General features: G+C 35.8%; 1 protein-coding gene across 4 annotated transcripts in view; it reads left to right on the forward strand.

Annotated features, from left to right (window-relative positions):
• LOC131438973 (visual system homeobox 1-like) overlaps positions 1–24,456 on the forward strand; it is a 191,985-nt gene that overhangs the window by 162,509 nt on the left and 5,020 nt on the right. Inside the window, exons 5-6 of one of the 4 annotated variants that reach the window (XM_058609411.1) lie at positions 18,369–18,558; positions 18,805–19,384. In XM_058609411.1, coding sequence (XP_058465394.1) covers positions 18,369–18,558; positions 18,805–19,384 — 770 coding nt within the window. The remainder of the gene's footprint in view (positions 1–18,368; positions 18,559–18,804; positions 19,385–24,456) is intronic. The other 3 variants (XM_058609413.1, XM_058609412.1, XM_058609414.1) reach the window with 3 other exon arrangements.

Raw genomic sequence — 24,456 nt, forward strand, 5'->3', positions numbered from 1 at the left:
TTCATGGGGAAATGTTTTTCCCTTCTATAAAAATCGTTTTCGATTCTTCAATTATTATTAAATAGATGTGTTTTTTTACTGAATGTTAAAAAAAAACTTATTTCCAAGACGACAAATGTCTTTCTGAACAAATAAAAAAAAAGAATTGTCAATCTTTATTGCACTAAGAAAAGTTGTGCAAAACGACGTATAGAAAATAGAACACATACTAAATGTGTTATGGTCAACGTTCACGTATGCTAAACAAGTACACGAATCGTTTCGTAGAATACCATAACTAATTATTTATTCTACTATTCTGATAATTAAAGCAATTAAAGCAATAAATTAAATTACGATATAATAAACCCAACTCTTCGTTTATTTATTTCTGAGGATCATAGGGTATTTCCCATGAAATTATAGGAAACTTATGCAACCTGCTATGTTTTTTCAGGTGATATTATCTTACTTTACACCCACAATAGCTAAAATATTGTGTTGTACTGATATATTTTGTCATGGACATTTTATGGTCGTGAAAGATTAAACCGTCACTTAAAGTGACGATGCGAAAAATAAGTAAAATTCCTTCTAAGTTTGGCTCAAACAGTTTTGGTGATTGCCGAAAATTTGACAAAAGCTGCTATATTGCTATCTATATTGTATACAACATTTTCAATCCGGTAGAAAATGCTACAAGAACTCGAGTCTCTCAATGCAGAGACCGTGAGAGAATTTTGCTACATTTCTTCGCTCCATTTCATACTCAGAGTATTTCACGCCCTTAAAAAAAATTTACAGTCTGATAATGATCGTTGCTGTGTGGAATTTTCCAAGAGAGAATCGCAAGTTGACAATTACCGCAGAAAATCGAGTCGATGATTCAACTTGATGATTCTCATAGTAGGTTGCAGTATTTTAAAACCTTTTTGTGGAACATTCACATACATTTTCATAGACGCAACTTATACAATGGTTATATGCACATAGTTAGAATAAGCGGCAATAATAAAATGATTCTATCGCAATTATCAACTACCTGGTATAGAATCGGATCGCGAAACGAGAATAAGCGACCGTTTGTTGCTTCAGAGAAGATCCTCACAGCAGCGTGCTAACCTTTGATTCTCAGAAATGTCATCAAGAGAAATTCGCTCTTGCACTGGTGTCGATTCTATGTTAAATGAGCCATGCCATGTTTTTGTTGTTTCGATGATTTCCGTCTCTCTTTGATGGCACTGATTCAATCGTTGAAGAGTTGCCAATGAACGTTCTTTGATACGATAAAAGCCATCCTTGGGCTCAAAACTGTTTCATTTTTTCTGTTATGTTATTTGCTGACCAAACAAACTTTTTTCTTCTATTCAAGAGTCAATAAAGTGTTTCGAAGAGTGATGTTAAGTGGATTAAAACTAATTAAGATTAATTAATGCAATTTCCATTAATCTTCTTGCCAAATGTTTAGGCAGTTATTGGTCACTTAAACTGTCTTTCCTCTTGATGTTTCTATTTGTTTAGTATGATTCAACCGGATGAAATTGTTGTCAATTTTCTTGGAAACTTAAGTAGTTTAGTTCGATTCATATTAAGTGGTCGTGTCATTAGCAGTTAGTTACATCAAGTTTTAAAAATACCTTAGTTGTATTTTTATTAAGGAATGGCAAACACGCTTTCATGATTTAACTATAAGCAACAAATATTTTGAAATTATTGGATTTTCCAAAAATCTGAGATTTTAACGCAGAGGAACTCAGTGCATGCTATACAAGATAGTCTTCGGAATATCTATTTTTATACTTACATTGTAGGTGTTCCGGAACGTCTTATCTATTTGCTACCGAGTAATATTCTGGATCTGGAAGATAACTGAACTTTTCAATACCTTTCTTGATCGATAACAAATCTTGGATCTTTCGCAAATAACGCTTTCAACAGCGTGTTTCTGCAATAACTCGTGTCTACCTCGTCACCTCGTCAATGTTCATTACGCCTTCCAAACGATTAGTACAAAGTTCAATCATATCTCCGGAAGTTTATAGTTTTTCTAGAAATGTTTGTGATTTCGCGATGTACCTGTTTGCATCGTTGATATTTTCTAGACACCTGTCCATAATGGATTTTCTGCATACTAACTCAGACCAATCTATTCTGAAAACTAGATGTTCTTGGGAACATATTTTATTTCGTGTTAGTTTTCCTACGTATCAATTTTATAGTGTCCGAAGAATGGTATAAAGATCTATTTAGTGCTACTATTAAACTTTTTTTATCATCTTAGTTAAGTTTACCAAGGTTTAATTATTGTAAATCAATGGAATTATGGGAAAAAATCTACTTTTAATTTTGTCATTCAGTAGCTGGGATAAAAATAAGGTTATGTAACATTATGAAATCGATCCCGATTATGAATCGATGAAATATTTTCACTCTTTCTGAATCCCAGAATGGAAGATTAAATTAGCAAGCATATTCTTAGCTAACTGAAATATTGATATGAACTCAGCAATCTTTTCAATCTAATTTTTCAAATAGCTTGGTTGGTTTTTCGTAATAAAATGATAATTGTAACAATAAACCATAATAATAACAAAAATTCTAAGCTTATACTGAAACTAGATCATTATTTATGTGAATTCATCCCTTCTGTTCACCAGTGAGATGTTAAATATTTAACTCAATTCAACCACAATAAAATTGACTGAAGTTATGGCTAAATTAACCTGTTATTTTTTCTTCTTATACTTATGGTGTAGTGTAATGAAAAAACTAAACACCATGACGTTATATTATTATACCTAATCACTCTTGCACCCCAATGCTATTTTATCAAAATTGATAATAAACATAATCGCTTGTTTGGCTTGCTTAGCAACAAGGTTCCTTGTGCACCGAACATACCATCATTCATGAGATAATGCAGTACCGAGAGCGTAGAAAATCCGAAAATACAATCAGTAAATGTGGGAAAACACAGTGAAAATGAATAGCATATGATCAAGTTTCGCTCTGGGATTTAACGGTACATAGAGATGACAATGAATAACAAGTAGTTCAGTAGCAAAGCGCTTTCCCCTATTTTGGAAAGCAATACGGCCCTACCGGAGCAAATCCTATCTGTTTTCCATCCCAGACTTGCCCAACAAAAGGCAATTCTCTGAGGTATTGAGTTAATTCTATCAATTCATTTTATTTTCCTGTTAATGTGAGAATTATTTTCTCCCAAGCTACAATTGAGCTGTGAAAAGTAGAGTTTGATAAAGTCCACTGAGTTCATATGTGCGGAAGTTTTTAGGGAACCAAAATGCTTGGCATATATCTGAACTACTCCTTTAACGGATAGTCCATATTTTTGTTTTGTTTTTGAATCAAAGACATTTTTCCAATTGGAACATCCGATATTGTGTCAAAGAAATAAAATTGATAAATTGCCAAATAATTGAAATGGAGTTGGCAAAGGAAAAACAAACTTGTTTGCCTCAAACTCAATACAAGTAAATGATTCAATAAATCTTTAGAATTTTCAAGTCAACCAAACGAGAGAATGTCTTTGGGGGCAATCGCTGGAACAGAAAACAAAGACAATCACGATTTATAATTATGTTTGTCTCGCATGGATAGTCCCAACAAGGACAAACCCCTGTCGAAGACTATATCATACCAGGAAAACATCTCACAACGAGTTCAGCTTTGAAAACGAATGAAAACTGTCGTCTCTTTTTCAACCACCCACTGATAATTTAATCGAATTTTCTCTCCTCACAAATCGGTGAATTGAATTTTTCCGACTACCGACTGACATCCTCCGGTCTACTGCATGCCTATGGTGTGGTTCTATAAGGGTATCGAAGTTTTTGGATAAATTGAAATTGTGCAAGAGCAAATGACAAAACCAGAAAAAGAAAACCATTTCATTTATATATATATATATATATATATATATATATATATATATATATATATATATATATATATATATATATATATATATATATATATATATATATATATATATATATATATATATATATATATATATATATATATATATATAATCATTGCAAAAACCATTGCAAGGTACCATCATCTGGGTATCGAATTCACTGCAGAGAAAATTGAGCTGGTCGTCTTTTCAAAAAAAGTACGAGTGTGTAATGTCAGAGACATAACAGGATGTCGTGAATACGAATAAAACTGACACGATTTCTTTATACTTTCGAATTCGAATTGATAGTTGATCGATTGTGTGAATTGCGAAACTTTCCCCCTTTTCACTACTAAAATTTTCAACGATTTTTGACGTCGATTATCTCATTTCGGATTTGCATATTTCATTGAAAGAAACTATCAAGATGCAGTATAGGATTCATTTCTGCCTTTATACCAAATTGTGGAATTCCCTACGATATTAAGCACAGTTCGGAACATTTTCTCGAACGATTTTCGCACAGCGAAAAGTGCACGAAGCAAATCAAATTATTTTGGAAATTCACTAAACTGATGACTTCTACCTTAGATTTGCAAAGAAGTAAGTTCTTTAGATAACATTTAGAGCCATTAAAACGGGTGATTTATATGATGTTGTCCACTTTTCGTTTCTTGTTTTCTTTCTCTCCAATGCAAAACACCAGCAGCTGATGCAATCGTTCTTGCTTGAATTGAAACTAGCTTTGCGTATAAACAGACACATCCGCTCGCAGTGCCAAATCATGCGAAACTGGTTTAATGCGTCTTCTCGCCTTGACGACCGGAAGGCAAATGAGAACTACGACCTGAGCCTTTGAGGTTTTTAACCACGCAGAAGGTGCGCTCTCCGATGTCGCTGTTTGAATGCGTTTACTCGCCCCGACGTCTACTTTCATCCAACGCACAAGAAGAAATGATCGATTTTCGACCACGGTTCCGACGTTTTTGACTACCTCAAAATCGTCGTCCTTGCGCGAAAAACCCAAGCAAAAGTAAAGAGTTTTCCGCGTTGTTTTAAAATTTTCAGAAAACCTATTTTTTGAGTTGTTTGTGGTTATCTCACACTGTTCAAAATATTATCCTAAATTCCTGATCATATTTTTGATGAAATAGTGAAAGAATTATGTTGCTGCCTTTAATACAAGTCGAGATATTTACGATTAAGTTCTGCCCATTCTTCCATATGGCTAATTTTGAAAAGGCGCCCCATAGTAAAGTAAGTCGTATTCACGACAAAAGCATGATCCCGCGTAGCTTCAGCTTCATATGATAGGAAGAATTATCGTGTAGGTTTTGACTTTCGAATACCTCGGGGTGTGGTTTGATTCCAAATGCACGTGGGTAGGACACATTAGGTATCTGATAACAAAATGCCAACAAAGAGTAAATTTTCTTCGAACAATAACAGGATCTTGGTGGGGTGCTCACCCGGAAGATCTAATAAAATTGTATCAGACAACGATACTTTCAGTGATGGCATATGGATGCGTTTGCTTTCGTTCCGCTGCAAACTCTCATATTATCAAACTTGAGCGATTCAGTATCGTTGTTTGCGAATTGCCTTAGGCTGCATGCATTCGACACATACAATGAGTCTTGAAGTTCTGACAGGAGTTCTTCCGTTGAAAGATCGTTTTTGGGAGTTTTCATCGCGACTGCTAATAAGATGTGAGGTACTGAATCCTCAGGTTACTAATAACTTCGAAAGGCTAGTTGAGCTTCAATCTCAAACAAGATTCATAACAGTATATTTTAACCAAATGTCACAGGAAATATTCAGGCATATTTACTCTGAGAAAGTGTTCTACACGGACGGATCACGAATTGAAGAGGTGACAGGGTTTGGTATATTCAACAATAATGTTTCGGTCTCGTTTAAGCTATAAGAACCTGCATCTGTTTATATAGTAGAGTTAGCAGCAGTTCATTATAGCTTGAGTGTAATCGTCACATTATCTCCAAACGATTATTTTCTCTTCACAGATGGTGCAATTGCAATTGAGGTCATTCGCTCAAGCATGGCTGGCAAAATTGAGCCGTTTCTCCTGGACAAACTAAAACAGTGCCTGAACAACATATTGAATAATAATTATCAAATCACTATAGTCTGGGTGCAGGCTCATTGCTCCATTCCAAGCAATGAAAGAGCCGATATTTTAGCCAAACGTGGAGCTATTGAGGGTGAAATTTATGAGATACCAGGGTGAAGGTGGGGGTGAAATTTATGAGAGACGAATTTTATAGCGCGTCTCGCCAAAGAAAATTTGCCAGCTGGGATAAAGATGACCTGGGTCAGTGGATGCACTCAATTATTCCTAAAATATCAACAAAGACATGGTTCGGGGTACTGGATGTGAGTATGGACTTCATTCGTGTGATGTCCAGACACATGTCCAATTACTACACGTTAGATGAACATCTCCTTCGAATTGGACTTTCCGAGACTAAACATTGTGATTGTGACGAAGGTTATCGCGATACTGATCATATCATTTGGACATGCGTGGAGTATCGTGATGTCAGATCTCAACTAATAAATTCCTTGCGTACTCAAGGTAGACTATTTAATGTCCCAGTTCACGACATTCTTGATTGACGTGACTTACATTCTTTATCATTTCATTAAGTCCATTGGAGTTTCAATTTAAATTTTCTTTTATGTTAGACCCCTTTCTCTTACATGATGAACTAATACAAACAAACCTAAATAGTTATAAGATCATGTACAAAATAAATGTATTTTATTTAATGTAATTTATAATAGCAAATCGCTTGATAAAAACAGTGTTTAGATTAAATAATACCAACATACTAATATGATATTCGAAATGTATTAGGTTTAAAGTACTACGAGGCGTAAAAAATTGAAAGAAAAGTCAAGTTATTTACACTTTTATATAAAAAGTACTCTATTGTTCATGGGAGGGGTTAAAACCCCCAATACATAGAAGATAATGAATAATATGAGAAAATCTTCAATACATCACTAAGTAGATTAAAACAGGATTTTATTAGAAAAAAAACATGCAAATATAACGTTTTCGTTCGGCACGTCAGCAAAGACATGGCACTTCAGTGCCAATTAATAAGTGTTTTGCCAATAGTATTAAAGATCAAGAGTAAACCAAGTTAACTTGTGTTGGTAATTTGTGTATTACGTACATTTTATTTGGTACGTATGCTATAGATCTGTGTATTCATATATGCAGTGCACCGAGTTTATCAAAGTGGATTGCACGGTTGAGATTCAAACAATCTTTTTTCACAATAATTTATTCTCAAATGAATGTTAAGCCTGACATCTTGGATGAAATATCAGTTTTGATCAATTTTTCATTAACGTTTGATGGAAAATTGCTTACATTTTATGAATGTAGATTTTAATTCTCTAATAAAAAAGTTAGCAACACTGCTTCAATGCATTTGTATTAGATTGCGCTACACAAAATAAACAAAACTAAATATTTTCTGTTACAAAAGCAGTTTGCGGGAAAAATCAATAGTTTTACGACAACATTCCATATCCATTGCCTTTCGCGTGTTAAATTCAAGGTTTCTTTTTTGCCGGATTACTAATAGAATGTACGTGAATCTTTATATCGCAATAATTTCTGAAAGAGGAAATCCATATAGGAATGTGTTTGTTGCTAATCAAATGTGTTAGTGAAAGTAAGCTGAAACTGAAATAAATTTTTCTCGAGCAGTTTTAAGGAAAACGGCAAAGCTTTAGACTAAGATTTTCGCTTTTCTTTAATTGCAATTGTAAGCAGTATGAGCCGATTGGTTTATTTTTCAACCATATGGAAGATTTATTGAGCAAAATCAGAAAAAGAAGCGCCGGAATTTGTTTTTACGCACACATTGTTGGCATTACTCATACGCTTGCAAAGAGTCTTGCTCCTTAACTTTACGTCTGCTTGACGGTTCAAGTTGAACTGTTTAAGTTTGCACTAAGCAGTTCAATTTGAACTGCTCTGCACTGACGAGTCTAAAACGAAACGTAAAGAAAAGAGGCAAATATACGTTAAATTAAAACTTTCAAAGTTTCGACATAATACTGTACAATCTAAATATTTCCGCACGTATTATTTGTTAGTCGAATATTATTTTTAGATTTATGTCGTAACATAGGAAACAATTGAAATAAAGTAAAATCAACAAAGAAAAAGAATAAAGCAGTTTATTGTCGTTATTGTTGTAATTTCACTAATCTTTGTAGTTGGAAAGATAATTAGAAATGGTTTTTAAAGTAAAATACATTGGATTGATTGATAATAGAACTTAGAATCTTTCAATTCATTCAATAGTTGGAATTCTTCCTTTGCCCTTCATTACTCTGTGCGGCACACATAATCTATCGTTCGCGACTAATCCTATTAAATTATATCAACTGAAAGTGAACTATTAAGCTTTAATCATCCTTATATAATTGCATAAACATCTTTCATGCTACATATCTTATTGTTAGAAATTCAAGCATAAATACTCACCGATACATTGGCGGAGAGTCGCTCAGCCTCGCTTGATTCTCGGTAGATAATGCGATTCATAGACTGTTGGATTTCCGTGTAATTTAATATACTTTCTCTAGTAACAGACGAGTGATGGTTCAAAACACAATTTTGAGAAATTCGATATAGTTCGTCATGTTCGGGATATGCGTGTGTATATGTATGAGGATGCGAGCCTAACATGAACACTAGCTAATTGTAACGGAATTGTTAACGGAATGTAAAATGAGAGTACTTCATAAGCACTTTCTTTTCTTTATTTCTTTATTTCTTTTGGAGCAGGGAAAAGCCCGATGGAGATGAAATTTGGCAATCTGTCTCTCTCTCCAGTAGGCATAAAACCTCCTCATCAATTGTATCAACAGATTACAATGATCCAACAGATACATTTGGGCTTAACACTAGCAATTAAAACTAAATCTATAACCCTATCTATAACTAGTTGATGACACTAAACATTGCAGGGCAGTAATAGCGCTCTTGCTTAAAAGGTGAGAGAAGAAAAAAGTGGGTAGGTAAATGTTATATAAGGGTTGGTGAGGGGGTGGGGTGGTAAGCGAGAGTGGGCTAACGACGGTGTTAGAATCGGCATGTAGATCTAATTAGTGACCAAAAAGATGGTGAATGACAAAGAAAAAGTAGAATGGACGACCGAGTTAATTTAGACGAGCGAATCTAGTTAGTTTCCAGTGGAGGTTGTGAAGAGGCGGAGTGGGAAAGATCACAATAATCCAGCAGATACCATGTCATATACTTATTACTGATAATTAAAACTATCCCTATTGCTAACCTCAATACTCAAGAAGTAGAGAAGTAATTCAGAAACGATTTTTTCACGGTGTTGTGAGATAGGTGAAAATCGAACAAGTGAGAACATCGATTAAATAGACGACACATACTAGAAAACGGTTCGTTATAGCCGTAATCAGTGCAAGCAGATTGAATTCTGAGAAATGGATGAGATCGGAGATTGCGAAAATTAATAGCTAGGTTCAGTTTATGTTACAATTCGGGGCAATCAGTTTGAGATTGAAACAAATCCGCCACGAAAATAGCTCTACAGATGTCTCGACGTACGGATAACAAGTCTAAATCGATAAGTTTACAGCGCTCACTATAGCTGGGAAGGTTGTTGGGATCCCTCCAAGGAAGACTGCGAAGGGCAAACCGAATAAATTTATGCTGAATAGCTTCTATGCGTTGGATGTCGAGTTGATAATAGGGAGCCCAGACGACTGCAGCATATTCGAGTATAGAGCGAACCACATATTGTCTTAAAGCACAATATAGTGCTTTAAGACAATATATGTTATTAAAGCTCTTTGTAATGCGAAATATGAATCCTAGCATTTTGGAAGCCTTAGAGATCGTATACTCTACGTGATTCTTAAAATTAAGTTTTGAATCCAACAGAACTCCTAAGTCCTTGACAGTCGATTCTCGTTTGAGAATAGTCTGGGAAATGGTATAGTCGAATACAACTACTGTGCGTTTACGTGAGAAAGAATTTACGGAACATTTTGAAGCATTCAAGACCATTCTATTGAGGTCGCACCAACTGGATAAGATATCTAACTGTTTCTGCAGGAATCTGGCATCTTCCAGGTCTTTAATAGGATGATACAATTTAAAATCGTCGGCGAATGATAGTTTTTTACATTGCAGCGCGAGGTTCAAATCATTCAGATACAGCAAAAATAAAAAGGGTCCGAGGTGACTTCCCTGAAGTACCCCCGAGTTAGTTAGGAAGGATGCAGGAGAAAACTCAAACCATTTTCACAACCATTGATTCAAACGGAAGATCGTCTTGCTCTACAGTTGTATTATATCCGGATCTGACCTTCAAAGTTGGATTTACAGATTATTGACTACAATCAGCTAAAAATAACTCATTTGAGTTATAATGCAAAACGTGGATATAAAAATCTGTACATTTGATATGCAAGTATTTTAATGACACACCAAAATCTTTTAGGAACCTTCCTGTTCGATTCAAAAACTCAAAAATTGTGCTCACATTGATTTCTGTGAGGTAGCTGGACAGATTTTCACAAAGATTTGAATGATCCATATTTTGTTATAAGTGTCACGGATTAGAATGCTGCAAAGTTGCCCGGAAGCGCCAAAAATGCCTTAATATTTCAGAGGAGGATGCTGATATGTCCCTAGAGTTCAAACTAAATCAGACCTAGATGGACAAACCAAAATTTGAAGAACATGTTTCAATTTTTCAAAGCCCGATAAATTTATTCGAAAGCAGGGCAGTGTGAGGTGAAGAAGAAGGTGAGGAGATTAAGAAGTGTCACATTCAAGGTATTTTTGAAACTCCCTGATCTGATTCCTTGATCAACATATCATAACTGAATTATACCTCTTTTTGATACTTGTTAGAAAATTGTCCTATTTCACCACTAACGTAGAAAGACTTAAGTCAGCGTATATATATATATATATATATATATATATATATATATATATATATATATATATATATATATATATATATATATATATATATATATATATATATATATATATAAATATATATATATATATATATATATATATATATATATATATATATATATATATATATATATATATATATATATATATATATATATATATATATATATATATATATATATATTCATATACCTCACATCTTATAAGCAGTCGCGATGAAAGCTCCCAAAAACGATCTTTCAATGGAAGAACTCCTGCCAGAACTTCAAGACTCATTGTATGAGTCGAATGCATGCAGCCTAAAGCAATTCGCAAACAACTATACTGAATTCGCTCAAGTTTGATAATATGAGAGTTTGCAGCGGAACGAAAGCAAACGCATCCATATACCATCACTGAAAGTATCGTTGTCTGATACAATTTTATTAGATCTTCCGGATGAGCACCCCACCAAGATCCTGTTATTGTTCGAAGAAAATTTACTCTTTGTTGGAATTTTGTTATCAGATACCTAATGTGTCCTACCCACGTGCATTTGGATTCAAACCACACCCCGAGGTATTTGAAAGTCAAAACCTGTTGAATTATTCTTCCCATCATATGAAGCTGCGGCTGCGCGAAATCATGCTTTCTTGAAAAGACGACCAGCTCAATTTTCTCTGCAGTGAATTCGATACCCAGATGAACAGCCCAAACCGACAAGTTGAAACCACGCCTTCATCTGTCAATTGTCTTAGTTACTAGAAAGCTATCAATGTCATTCACGTAAAAATTATAGAGGAGCGGACTGAAGCATGAGCCTTGCGGGAGACTCATGTAGCTAGTTCTGAATGTTGCCAAATCGACATGTGAAAAATACATGCATTTCTCTGACAAAAGGTTGTGCAAATAATTATTTATAATCACTGGAAGTCCATGTCCACGCTTGTCTGAAAGAACATCACTTGTTGTCATTTGTTGTTTTTGAGCGAAGGCAATTTGGATGTCAGACGAAAATAATGTCGAGACGTCGAAGAATATTTTTTTCGAACAATTTCCTGATGCAGGACAACATTCCAATGGGTCTATATGAGTTGTGATTATAAACTGGTTTCCCCGGCTTTTGAATGGTGATAACTTTCACTTGCCTCCATTCAGATGGAACAATATTTTGCTCAAGAAACTTGTTGAACAATTCCAACAAACGTCTTTTTGCAAGGTCGGGTAGATTCTTCACCAAGTTGAATTTAATTCTGTCCAACCCAGGGGCGTTATTGTTACAAGACATGAGTGCTATGGAAAATTCCATCATTGAAAAGGGGCTATCAATGGAACCATTATTTGGAGAAGACTCCCTAATCATTCTATGCGTAGGAACAGAATCTGGACAAACTTTCCTCGCAAAAGCAAATATCCATCGGTTCGAGTATTTCTCACTCTCATTTCCTACGTTATGATTCCTCATTCGTCTGGCCGTGTTTCAAAGACTGCTCATTGAGGTTTCTCTTGACAAACCTTCGACAAAATGTCTCCAATAGCTACATTTTTTGGCCCGAAGAAAGCTCTCGTACTTGGTTTCTAAAATCAAGAATTTTTCAAAATGCTGATGAGTTCCTCCTCCTCGTTTTAAAAACGTCTTGAAAGCATTTTGTTTCGCATTTTTAGTATCTGATCACTCTTTGTCCAACCAAGGGTTTGGAAGCCTTCTGTTAGACGATGAATCAAGAAACCTCCAGAACCGAACAAATGAGGAAGTAATATTCTTCAAGTAGGAAGAGCTTTTCCATTGAGTTCAAAGTACTTGAGATACTGGCCCTTATTACCGGTGTCACTACACGGTGAAAACCAAGTGAAGTGACTGTGACCCTTATTATGGGTATCACTTCACGGTGGAAATCAAGTGAAGTGAATGTAGGTCCTTATTACGGAAGTCGCTTCTGAGACAAAAGTAATTACTTGAATGAACTTGATGTCTTTATGAACATCACGCCACCAACATTTTGTTGAAAAAATTATTTTTTTCCACCACAGTGATCACTTCACTATGCGTGATACTGGTAATAGGAAAAATCAAGTGAAGTGACATGTAAGTGAAGTGAATGTGAAAGTGGAGTGAGAACGGTAATAAGGGCCACTACTTTGGTATTTAATCCAGTAAACATTTTTTGTCAAATCATATGGAATATTACATGAATTAGCAATGCCTTTGTTATTGCTAATTGAGATGATAATTGGTGAATGATCGCTACCGTGTGAATCAGGAAATACTTTCCAGGTGAAATCAAGTCGAATTGAAGTCGAGCAAAGATATAAATCTAATGCTCTTGGACGTGCAGGAGGTCTTGAGATCCGTGTCATGCTACCCATATTTAATACCGTCATGCTAAAATTGTCGCAGCAAATATTATATATTAAAGATGATCAAACGTGGAGCAGGAAGGGCTTCGACAATTTCATTAAGCTGTCGCTGTCCAACTTGAGCTCTTGGAGGAATATATACCGAAGCAATGCGAATGTCCTTTCCTTTAATATTTATTTGACAAGCAGCCACTTCTATGTTTGATGTAAGCCATGTTTCGCACAAAGCAAATACATCTCATTTTTGACTATGTAAGCAACAAAACTTTAGATGAATCAAGTTTTAGCATGATGCTTCGACAATTCCACTGCAGGACAGTGATTGAATCATTTGCGGCGGATGATACATTATCCATCAAATGATACAAAACCTGAGAGAACTGGCCATTGAGCTGATAACTGTTTCAACAAAGTTATGATGGTATTTGGAGGTTCAGAAATATTGAATGCTGCGAAAATCCATTCTACAATTTCTGAAAGCTTCAGTAATCCTGTTGGTGAATGTGAAACGGAGCCCACTGGATTATTGTCTTTTCTTGTGCTAGTTCCTGGATTTGTTTGTGAATTTGACAAACCAGGAGGTACAATTTTTGCTTTTAAATTTGGCTTTTTAAATTGACCACGGGGATCTTTTTTTGAAGGTGTAATTTTAGGTGTCTTTTACAGTAATTTTGGAGGAGTCAGATTCTTCTGGCTCTAGATTAAAAAAAACCGTTTTCCGTTTCGAGTGAAGGGACATCAATAATTGTTCTAAGCATTTCTGCATATGTGCGCTAAGACCGTGCTTTTAAAGATAGCTTCATTTTGTCTTTACGCAATTTAAATGCAGCACATACTGAAAGATCATGTTGACTCTCCCCACAATAAACACATTTTTTAATATATTTATCGCAAAGATTATCCTTATAAGGCCCTTGACATTTTATACATTTAGAATTATTACTACAATAAGTAGCTGTATGTCCGAGTTTTTTACAGTTCGTGCAATTCATGATTTTTAAGTAAATCATCGGCTGTCAGACTTGCTTCAGTGACAAGACCGTCAGTTCGATGGAATATATTCAACAGCAAATAATTTACAAGTTACAATTTCGTTCGCCTGTTTCAAATCGTTAACAACTCGAATTTTATCCCTATTAACTTTAGAGATTTCTACAACTTTTGAAAAATGTGATGTCAATTCCTTTGTAATTCGCATCAAATTTAATACCTTTTCTTTTTTTCGAAAATAGACTATCCATAGCCCAGTGGTACCTTCAGGATAATGTTTAGCCCTTGGAGTATTTAAGATCTTACTAGTATCCGGAATCGGATTCGGATGATCTTCCATGAGATCATCCATTACATCAACTGTTGGTATGCTGCCAGGTACAGTGCTATTGCTCTTGGTGGCGATCAAATGTGATGCTTGCAGTGTAGCACCTCGCGATATCTGTCGTCTCTTTCGATCCTACGCAGCGTACAAATTCTGATACCTGGTAGATCAGCACTGGGTTGCTTTAGCATCTCTGTGCCTTTGCGATGGCATCTCTGTGACTCGTCACTTCTATGGGCTCGCACCTCTGTGTCTCTACACCTCTGTGCGTATGAACGGGATGGCCTTCGTTGCTAGCTTTCCAGTCGGGAAACGCCCCGAATATTGCCTTTGCGATTAGCACCAGCAGTTTTAACTACCAGCAGCCTTTAAATCACGAGCCAGTATAATCGAAACACAACCTCTTCGCTTAAATGGTTTTTACTGAATGTAGAAACGGTTTTCGCAGCATTCAATATTTCTGAACCCTTCAAGACCCTCATAACGGCATTCCTCCCAATAGCTAGAACTTTTTTGAAGCAGTTATCAACTCATTAGCCAATTCTTTCAGGGTTACACAAATGATACACGATGGATAATTTATCATCCACTGTCTCGATAGAGACTCTCCGTATGCCGAAGTGCTTTTAGGAATTAAGGAATGTTATTCCTTTTATAGATTAAACGTTCCTTCGACTTCTAGTACAGAAATTGTTGCTTGTCAAATAAACATTGAAGGAAAAGTCATTTGTATAACTTCGGTATATATTCCTCCAAGAGCACAAGTTGGATAACGACATCTTAATGAAATGGTTCCTTCCTGCTCCACGATTGAATCTGGGAGATTTCAATTAGCACATAATGATGTGGGGTTCCGTTTGATAGCAGATCATCTTTAATATATAATATTAGCGACAATTTCAACATGACGGTATTAAATATGGATAGTATGACCTGGATCGCAAGAACTCCTGCACCTCCAAGTGCATTAGATTTATCTCTTTTTTGGACTTCAATTCCACTAGATTGTACCTGGAAAATATTTCCTGATTTACACGGTAGCGATTATTTACCAATCATCATCTCAATTAGCAGCATCCATATGATTTGACAAAAGATATTGACTGGAATAAATACCAAAGTAATATTTCAAGTATCTTAAATTCAATGGAAGGACCTCCCACTGCTAGAAGAATATGACTTCCTCGTTTGTTCGATTTTGGAGGCCGCAGAACAAGCCCAAACCAAACGATTTCTTGGTCCAACGACTAACAGAAAGCCTCCAAACTCTTGTTAGGATAAAGGGTGCTCAGATGCTAAACACGCGAAGCAAAATGCTTGCAAGCCGTTTCTAAAACTGGAAGGAGAAACTCCTTAGAGATTTGAAAAATTGTTGTTTTTAGAAACCAAACACAAGAGCATGCTTCGGGCCAAGTAATGTCGAAGGTTTGTCAAGAGAAACCACAACGAACATTCCAATGAACGGCCAGACAAACGTGGGAAGTGAGAGTGAGGAATACTCGAACCGATGGATATTTAACTTTGCTAGGGAAGTTTGCCCCGATTTTGTTCCAATGCAGAGCTTTAGTTGGAAGTCTCCTCGAACTAATGGTTCTATTAATAGCCCCTTTTCAATAACGGAATTTTCTACAGCACCCTTGTCTTGTAACAATGATGCTCCTGGGTTGGTGAAGAATATAGGTATTCAACTTGGTGAAGAATTTGCCTGATCTCGCAAAAGGACGTTTGTTGGAATTGTTCAACCAGTTTCTTGAGCAAAATATTGCTCCACCTGATAGGAGGCAAGTGAAAGTTATTGCCATTCAAAAGGCGGGGAAACCAGCTTCCAATCACAACTCATATAGACCCATTGCAATGTTGTCCTGCATCAGAAAATTGTTCGAAAAAATATTCTTCGACGTTTTGACACTTGGGTCGAGACGAATGGCTTGTTGTCAGATACTCAGTTTGGCTACGTTAGAAATAAAGAGAAGAATGATTGCCTTGCATTACTTTCGACTGACATCCAAATTGTCTGCTCAAAAACAACAAATTGCATCTATATTTGGGACATAAAAGGAGCAGTTAACTCAGTTTTTATTAATGTTTTTTTTTCAGACACACTCCACCAACATGGACTTACACAAACTCTAAATAATTATTTGTACAATTTTTTGTCAGAGAAGCGCATGTATTTTTCACATGGCGATTTGGCAACAATCAGAATTAGCTACATGGGTCTCCCGCAAGGCTCATGCCTCAGTTGACAGCTGTCTAGTAATCCCACTAAAACAATTGCAGATGATGGCGTGGTTTCAATTACTGAACCCAAAGCTGTTGACCTGCAAAAACCATTTCAAGATACGTTAGATAACTTGCCCGTTTGGGCTGTTCATCTGGGTATAGCATTCTTTGCGGGGAAAACTGAGCTGGTCGTCTTCTCAAGAAAGCATGATCCCGGGCAGCTTCAGCTTCATATGATAAGAAAAATGATCCACCAGGTTTTGACTTTCAAGTACCTCGGGGTGTGGTTTGATTCCAAATGCACGTGGGGAGAACACATTAGGTATCTGATAACAAAATGCCAAAAAAAGTAAATTTCCTTCGAACAATAACAGGTTCTTGGTGGGGTGTTCATCCGGAAGATCTAATAAACTTCGTTTTCTCAGCGATGCTTGAACCGGTTTTCACAAATCTTGGTTTAAATTAAAGTTGACATTGTTCCAAAAGCTACTGTGAAATTTCATCTGGATTCGATGAGGGTCAAAGTTTTCAAACCGCCATATAGAATGACAATATGTACAACAGTGTAAACAGGAAGAAGAAAACACAACACGAATGATGCGTTTTTTGTTCTATTTCGTACACGCTATAAATAAAACTAAACGGTTACGGATGTTTGCTATTGGTGTATATTATTTAGAAAAAGGTGCTGCGGTTGATAAACATTTTAGCTATTTTATGATAGGTGCGACCGAAGAATAAAAGAATTTAAATGAATTGAAATTTGTTCGATAAAATAAACCTGCATCGAAATATCAAGCTTTGCGATGTAAATGCAATTTTCAAAGCCGTGCAGTACTACCGTGCCGGTAGTGTAGTGATGTCAATTAGAATAATAATAATCCTACTATATGTTCTATGCTGCTGATTCAAGTTGTAATGCTCGATTTACATATGCAAAACCAACAGAAACGCAGGTTCGCTTCGTTTGTTAGATTTCGTTTAATTGGTTTAATAGAAGTAGAGCATGAGATTATAAGTCCAGGTATAATTAGGCTCAAAACTGTTCCAATTTATAGGTCATACTCGTTGCTGGCAAACGAACCAGCTTCGGCTATTTCGGTCATCTGAATCCGGCTTCGGAAGTATTACACATAGTGATCAAAACTGCAATCGATTTTGACAAACTTATAGGTACAAGGAAAAGTCTTACAGTTTCATACGGTACCGGAACTACAGTGTAAACAGGATTTGTAGATTTTGATAGATTAAATCCGAAGATACTTTTCTATTTCTATTCAATGAACAGTTGTTTTTGCGAATTCCACAGTAATATATGTGATGTAATGAGTAATATGAGAAAGGCGACATTACATCACTAGGTGGATTAAAACAGGTTTTTGAAATATGCTACACTTCGACATCAATCTGGATTTTCATATACAAAAAGATCACATCTTAGCTAGAGTAAAACATTTTTCTCGGGGTGACTTTTAAAAAACATAAATTAGTGAAGCCAGCATAGCAGCTTCGCGAGACATGAGATTTTCGTGCATCTAAATGACTTTTTTTCTTTACTTTGTTATTCATAGGTATGGTTCCAAAATCGAAGAGCCAAATGGCGTAAGACTGAAAAGTGTTGGGGTCGAAGTACGATAATGGCCGAATATGGTTTATACGGTGCTATGGTCAGACACTCGCTCCCACTACCGGACACCATCCTCAAGTCAGCCAAGGAAAACGAATCCGTTGCACCATGGCTACTAGGTATGGAGATGAAAAGTAAATATCTTTCTATTTCTACGCTCATTCCGATGCCAGATTAGTCAGATTTCTTTGGGAATGAGAAAGAAAAACTCGGGGATGTTTCAAATACGACTGACACATCTGTCTCTTCCTGAAATTATTTTATTAATCTTGCACTTAGTTTGTAGAATCTATCGTCCGAGAGTTGCACAACTTTACTAGCAGTATGCAACTCCTTAAAGTTCATTTGAAGGTAATAATATATACCCTAAATTGTTTCAGGTATGCACAAAAAATCGCTCGAAGCAGCAGAAACTCTGAAAAACTCGGAGGATAATAGTGACCGAGAAGAAACGCGAACAGAAGGAAGTGACATTAGCGCTGGATCTAGCCTCAACAATAACGGAATGTCACCAGTAAAATCTCCGGGTGTAATGCCACTAGGGAGTACTAACATGGGTAGTACCAGTAGTAGTATCAACCTTAGTTCTAGCTCGAATAGTAATGCCCAAAATGCCCATAGTACGAACCATTCGACTAATGCAATCTCGCACCTGTCTCCGACGTCAGCTCACTCTCCAATCAATAGCTCCTCAACGACTTCGATAACGCCACCACTACCAACGTCCGCACGGCAACGAACTTCTCCAATAGTTGCACTCGCCGGTCAATCTCAGCCAGGTACACTGGCACACCCACATCATCATCACCACCACCCTCATCCAACGCACCACCATAGTCCTGTGGATAGCAAAGAATTTAAAGTCGCTGGCAATAGCCCTACCGGAAGTAGTTACCACCCCGAAAATGACCCTGAAGCGTTCAGGTGGGTTGACTACCGAGATCCTGTTTCGTATATACGGTGATTTGAATTTATTATACTACATTAACACGTTTCTAATTTTTATCCATGTGCATGCTTATACGTGTACGACCAGTAGCTTGAATCCAAAGTTTGGATGTATATTTTAACTGTTTATTAACAATAATTTAATTGCCAAGGTGTGTAAAATTATAGAATTTCACAGGTGTTAAATAATCTGAACTAATATATTGATTCGCATTGTTATATTGAGAGTGCTATAGAAAATTATATCATTGAAAAGGAGCTATCAATGGAACCATTAGTTCGAGAAGACTTCCAAATAATGCTCTCAATTAGAACCAAATCTTCGTAAACTTCCCTAGCAACGTCAAATATCCATCGATTTCTAGTATTCCTCATTCTCACTTCCCACGGGTTCGAGCGTAGCTCCAATTTTGTATAATATTTTCACTTCTGATCTTCCAAATCTACCCGTTGGTTGTCAGAAATCGGTATTCTGTGACGACACAAGTCTGTTAGCCACAGGTAGAAATCTAAGAGTGATCTGCAGTCGCCTACGAAGAAGTTTAAATATTTTCAGTGATTATCTGTCAAAATTGAACCAAATGCAGCAAAAACGCAATTAATTATTTTTCCTCATAAGCCAAGAGATTCTTCTCTTAAACCAAACAATAATCACATTCTCAAATTGAATGGCTTGGAATTGACATGGTCTGATCAAGGTAAATACTTAGGTTTAACGTATGACAAAAAACTCACTTTCAAGGATCACATTGAAGGAATCCAGGCAAAGTGTAATAAATATATTAAATGTTTATATCCTCTTATAAACAGAAATTCTAAGCTCTGTCTAAAAAACAAATTGTTAATTTATAAACAAATTTTCAGACCAGCCATGCTTTATGCAGTACCAATTTGGTCAAGTTGTTGTTCCACCAGGAAGAAAACGCTTCAAAGGATTCAGAATAAAATTCTGAAAATGATTTTGAAGCGTCCTCCCTGGTTTAGTACAAATAAGTTACACAGACTCACAAATATAGAACCATTAGATGTAATGTCACATAATATTATAAGCAAATTCCGACAAAAATCGATGCAATCTTCAATTGAATCGATTCGCTCTCTGTATTAGTTAGTAAGTTAGTATATAAGTTCCTTTTCCCCATTACACAATACAAGTAGGTTTAGAATTTTCCCTACACATTTGCGAAAGCAAATGATGTCCTCATGGTAACAACCAAATCATATATATACAAGGTGAGATGAAAAAACTGCAACAAAGTAAAACGCCATAATTTTTTCATTTTTTTTTTAAATTTTATTGAATGAAAGCAAAAAATGTCGGAAATAACATCAAATTTGAGAATCGGTTTAGATTTGTTCGAATTGGCCACCTTTGGCACGAACTATGGCCTTCAAACGGCCAATGAAACCATCACACGCTGCCCGAAAGTGGCTCTGCGGTATTTTGTCCCATTCTCGGCGAAGCGCTTGCTTGAGATGATCGACACTTTGGTATTTTTTAGTGCCAACCTTGCTTTCCAAAATACCCCAGGCACAATAGTCCAACGGATTGGCATCCGGAGATTTTGGTGGCCATTGTGCGGTGGAAATGAAGCGAGGAACCTCATTTCTTAACCATTCTTGGGTGGCGCGTGCTGAGTGCGATGGTGCTGAGTCCTGTTGGAATGTCCAAGGTCTGCGGCCGAAATGTTTGCGTGCCCAGGGCTTCAGAACTCCCTCCAAAATATTTTCGCGATAGATTTGCGCATTTATTTTGACCCCACGGTCGATGAATACGAGCGGCGAGCGACCATCGGCTGTTATGGCGGCCCACACCATCACCATGGCCGGCTTTTGAGTTCTGGTGGCCAACCGAAGTTGCAAATTTTCAGCTGACCTCTCTGGCAAGTAAACACGATCATTTTGTTTGTTTACAAACTGCTGGATAACGAATGGTTTCTCATCGGAGAAAACCAAATTCGGCAGTTCACCACTTTCGGCCAAGCGAAGCAACTCTTTAGCTTTTTCGAGTCTAACTTTTTTTTGCGCATCAGTAAGATCTTGCACTTTTTGGAACTTCAATGGCTTTAGTCCAAGCTCATTTTTCAATATTTGCCGAATGGCATATTGCGATATGTTCAGCTCACGAGCCATTTTTCGGCCACTGCGACGCGGATTTCGTTCAATTCGCTTCTTCACTTTTCGAACCATTTCTGCCGATGTTGCTGTTTTTTTTCGTCCACTTCCTTGACGTCGGGCTACGCTACCAGTATCACGGTAACGAGCGATGGTACGAGACACAAAAGATTTATTCACTTTTAAATGCTGGAGGGCTCTAACGATAGCCACTTGTGGTTTTCCAGCCAAATGCAAAGCAATCACACTATCACACTTGAATTCCATCACAAATAACTTTTTTTCTGAAAAATTCCCACCAAAATGCTTTTGTGCGCTTGTAAATAATATAATGAGCTGTCACTAGAATAAATCTGACAGCTGTGGGACGAGCGGTTTAGAAATGACAGCAGTCTGAAGTTGGTTGCAGTTTTTTCATCTCACCTTGTATATATATATATATATATATATATATATATATATATATATATATATATATATATATATATATATATATATATATATATATATATATATATATATATATATATATATATATATATATATATATATATATATATATATATATATATATATATATATACATATAATATGGCTGAAAAGTCACCACTTGTAGCTGAACACCCAATTTAAATCTTAATAATTTAATTTTAACTCATATTCCAACAAATAGTTATTTAAAAAAATATTCTTCAAGTGGGGATAGCTCTTCCATTGAATTTAAGACACATGAAATATTACTTTGGCATTCAATCCAGTCAATAATTTTTGTCAAATCATATGGAATATTAACTGAATTAATAATGCATTTGCTACAACTAATTGAGATGATGATTGTTAAATGATCGCTACTGTGTAGATCAGGAAATATTTTCCAGATGCAAACTAGTCGAATCGAAGTCGAGCAGAGATAAATCTAATGCATTTGGACGTGCAGTCTTGGGATCCATGTCATAGCAAAGCCTTGGTATTACATTCCTGTAGTGGAATTTGACCTTCTGTTTCAACAGATTTCGCAGCCGATTCAGAGTGTACAGAACCATTGCATGGATGGTGCTACGATTCTACTGACACTACGAATCCTTCCAGGTCGGGGCCCGTACATACGACCACTGGTTTGTAAGACCAGTGCCCTATGCATTGAATTGAATGACATGGATCATGCTACCCATATCTGATACTGTCATGCCAGTCCCAGAGAGTCGACATAAAATACATTTTTCGATATTATTTAGAGCATTCGACGTTTCGTATATTCCCAAGACGAAACAAGAGCACCGCATAATTTAGAAAATTCACATAAACACATAACTTTGACAATTTGCATAAAAAGTTCACATAAAAGACTTCATGTTGGCTACATTTTGCCAGTACATTTTTTTGTTTTGGAAATTCAATAAATTTTCGTGAAACGATTCTGATCCTGAATCCAAATTTTGTTTATCTGGACTTTTAAACTTTATGCAAATTTTTCGAACTTATTGTAATTTTTAAAGTTTTATTTTTAAAATTTTTCAAATATTGGAAATTTTATTTATTTACTATTATAAAGTTACAGTTTTTTGAAGATTAATGATTTGTATTTTATGCTAAATTTACAATTTACCACAAGTTCTGCAAATTTCGTGTAAATTTGATTTTGTTTTTGGTTTAAAATTTTTACTGTTCATCAAAGGAAAGAAATTTGAAAGAATTTGCAACAATTCTTATGAGCAATTTCTAGAACATTTATGATAAGTTAAGTGATTTTATGTGCCAAAAATTAGGTGTCATCTCGAATGTTTTTGAGATAACACATAATCTTGACGTTTCGTGTACACTAAGGTCTCTTTTTACACGGTATTTTTTCGCACGGTTTTTTTATACACGGCTTTTTTTACACGGATTTCGGAATTAACACGGTTTTTATTTACGCGGTTTTCGCAATTAACACGGTTTCTGACGAGAGTTTAAAAATCACTGTCATTTGTTTTTTGAGAAAAAAATTTAAAAGGGAACAGGTTGTCTGTAAGAAAACGATTATTAGAGCCAATTTAAAGTTTAAAAGTTAACTAAAATCATTCACTCAATAATTCACGAGATCATTGACTGTCGTTCCATAAAATGATTAATCAGTCTTCAGATCTTCAGTCCCTGTCGTAAATTACACGACAACGTCTCTTCCGTTCAGTTGTGGTGTATGATGTCAGCATCGTCATTGATATGATCGAGAATTTCGTAGCGTTGAAGAAATAGTCGGATTTACTAATCTCTTCAACTCTTCATCATATCGAGCACTACAGTATTTTATACCCATTTGAAAAATATAACTCTAGTAGTATTATGATTTACGCCGATGAAATGAGTTGCTTCAGCATGACACATAGTAATACCTTTTCTAATTTGATTCATATTCATCTCTATGAATTCTTCCCCTTTAATTCTGTCGCTGCGTGCATAGATTTTCATCCAATACCCATGTCTTCCCACTCAGTTTAATTAAAAAAATTACTATTAAGATCTTTAGCGTTTACTACACATCGCAACTTCGGAATTGAATAGAACTTATTATCCATTTTTATTTGCAGTGAAAGTGTTTATGGGTGGTATTATTAGTACTTCTTTAGTCGAACGTTCTGAATTGTACGTATTATCGTTCTTTTGAAAACCGAATTCATTAAACATAAGGCATGAGCCATTTAGATTATTTTGATTATCGTACAACGTGTTTCCTGAGTGTTTCTAATTTTAATTTGTCATCCAATGTGTCTATATCAAGGGGGACGTGCCATTTGAGCCAATTTGTTCTGAACCTCAGACTGGTTTTTAGATTTCCGTTTTTATTGTGAAAAAACAGTTACATTTTATCAAAAACAAAACAAACAAATACTCAAATCTACGGTTTTTGGAATTGTTACGTCAAATTTTCCACGCGGTTTTTTTTTGCACGGTTTCCGCAATTAACACGGTTTTATTTTACACGGATTTTT

Source organism: Malaya genurostris, chromosome 3 (genome assembly GCF_030247185.1).
Source record: "Malaya genurostris strain Urasoe2022 chromosome 3, Malgen_1.1, whole genome shotgun sequence".
Taxonomy (NCBI): Eukaryota; Metazoa; Arthropoda; class Insecta; order Diptera; family Culicidae; genus Malaya; species Malaya genurostris.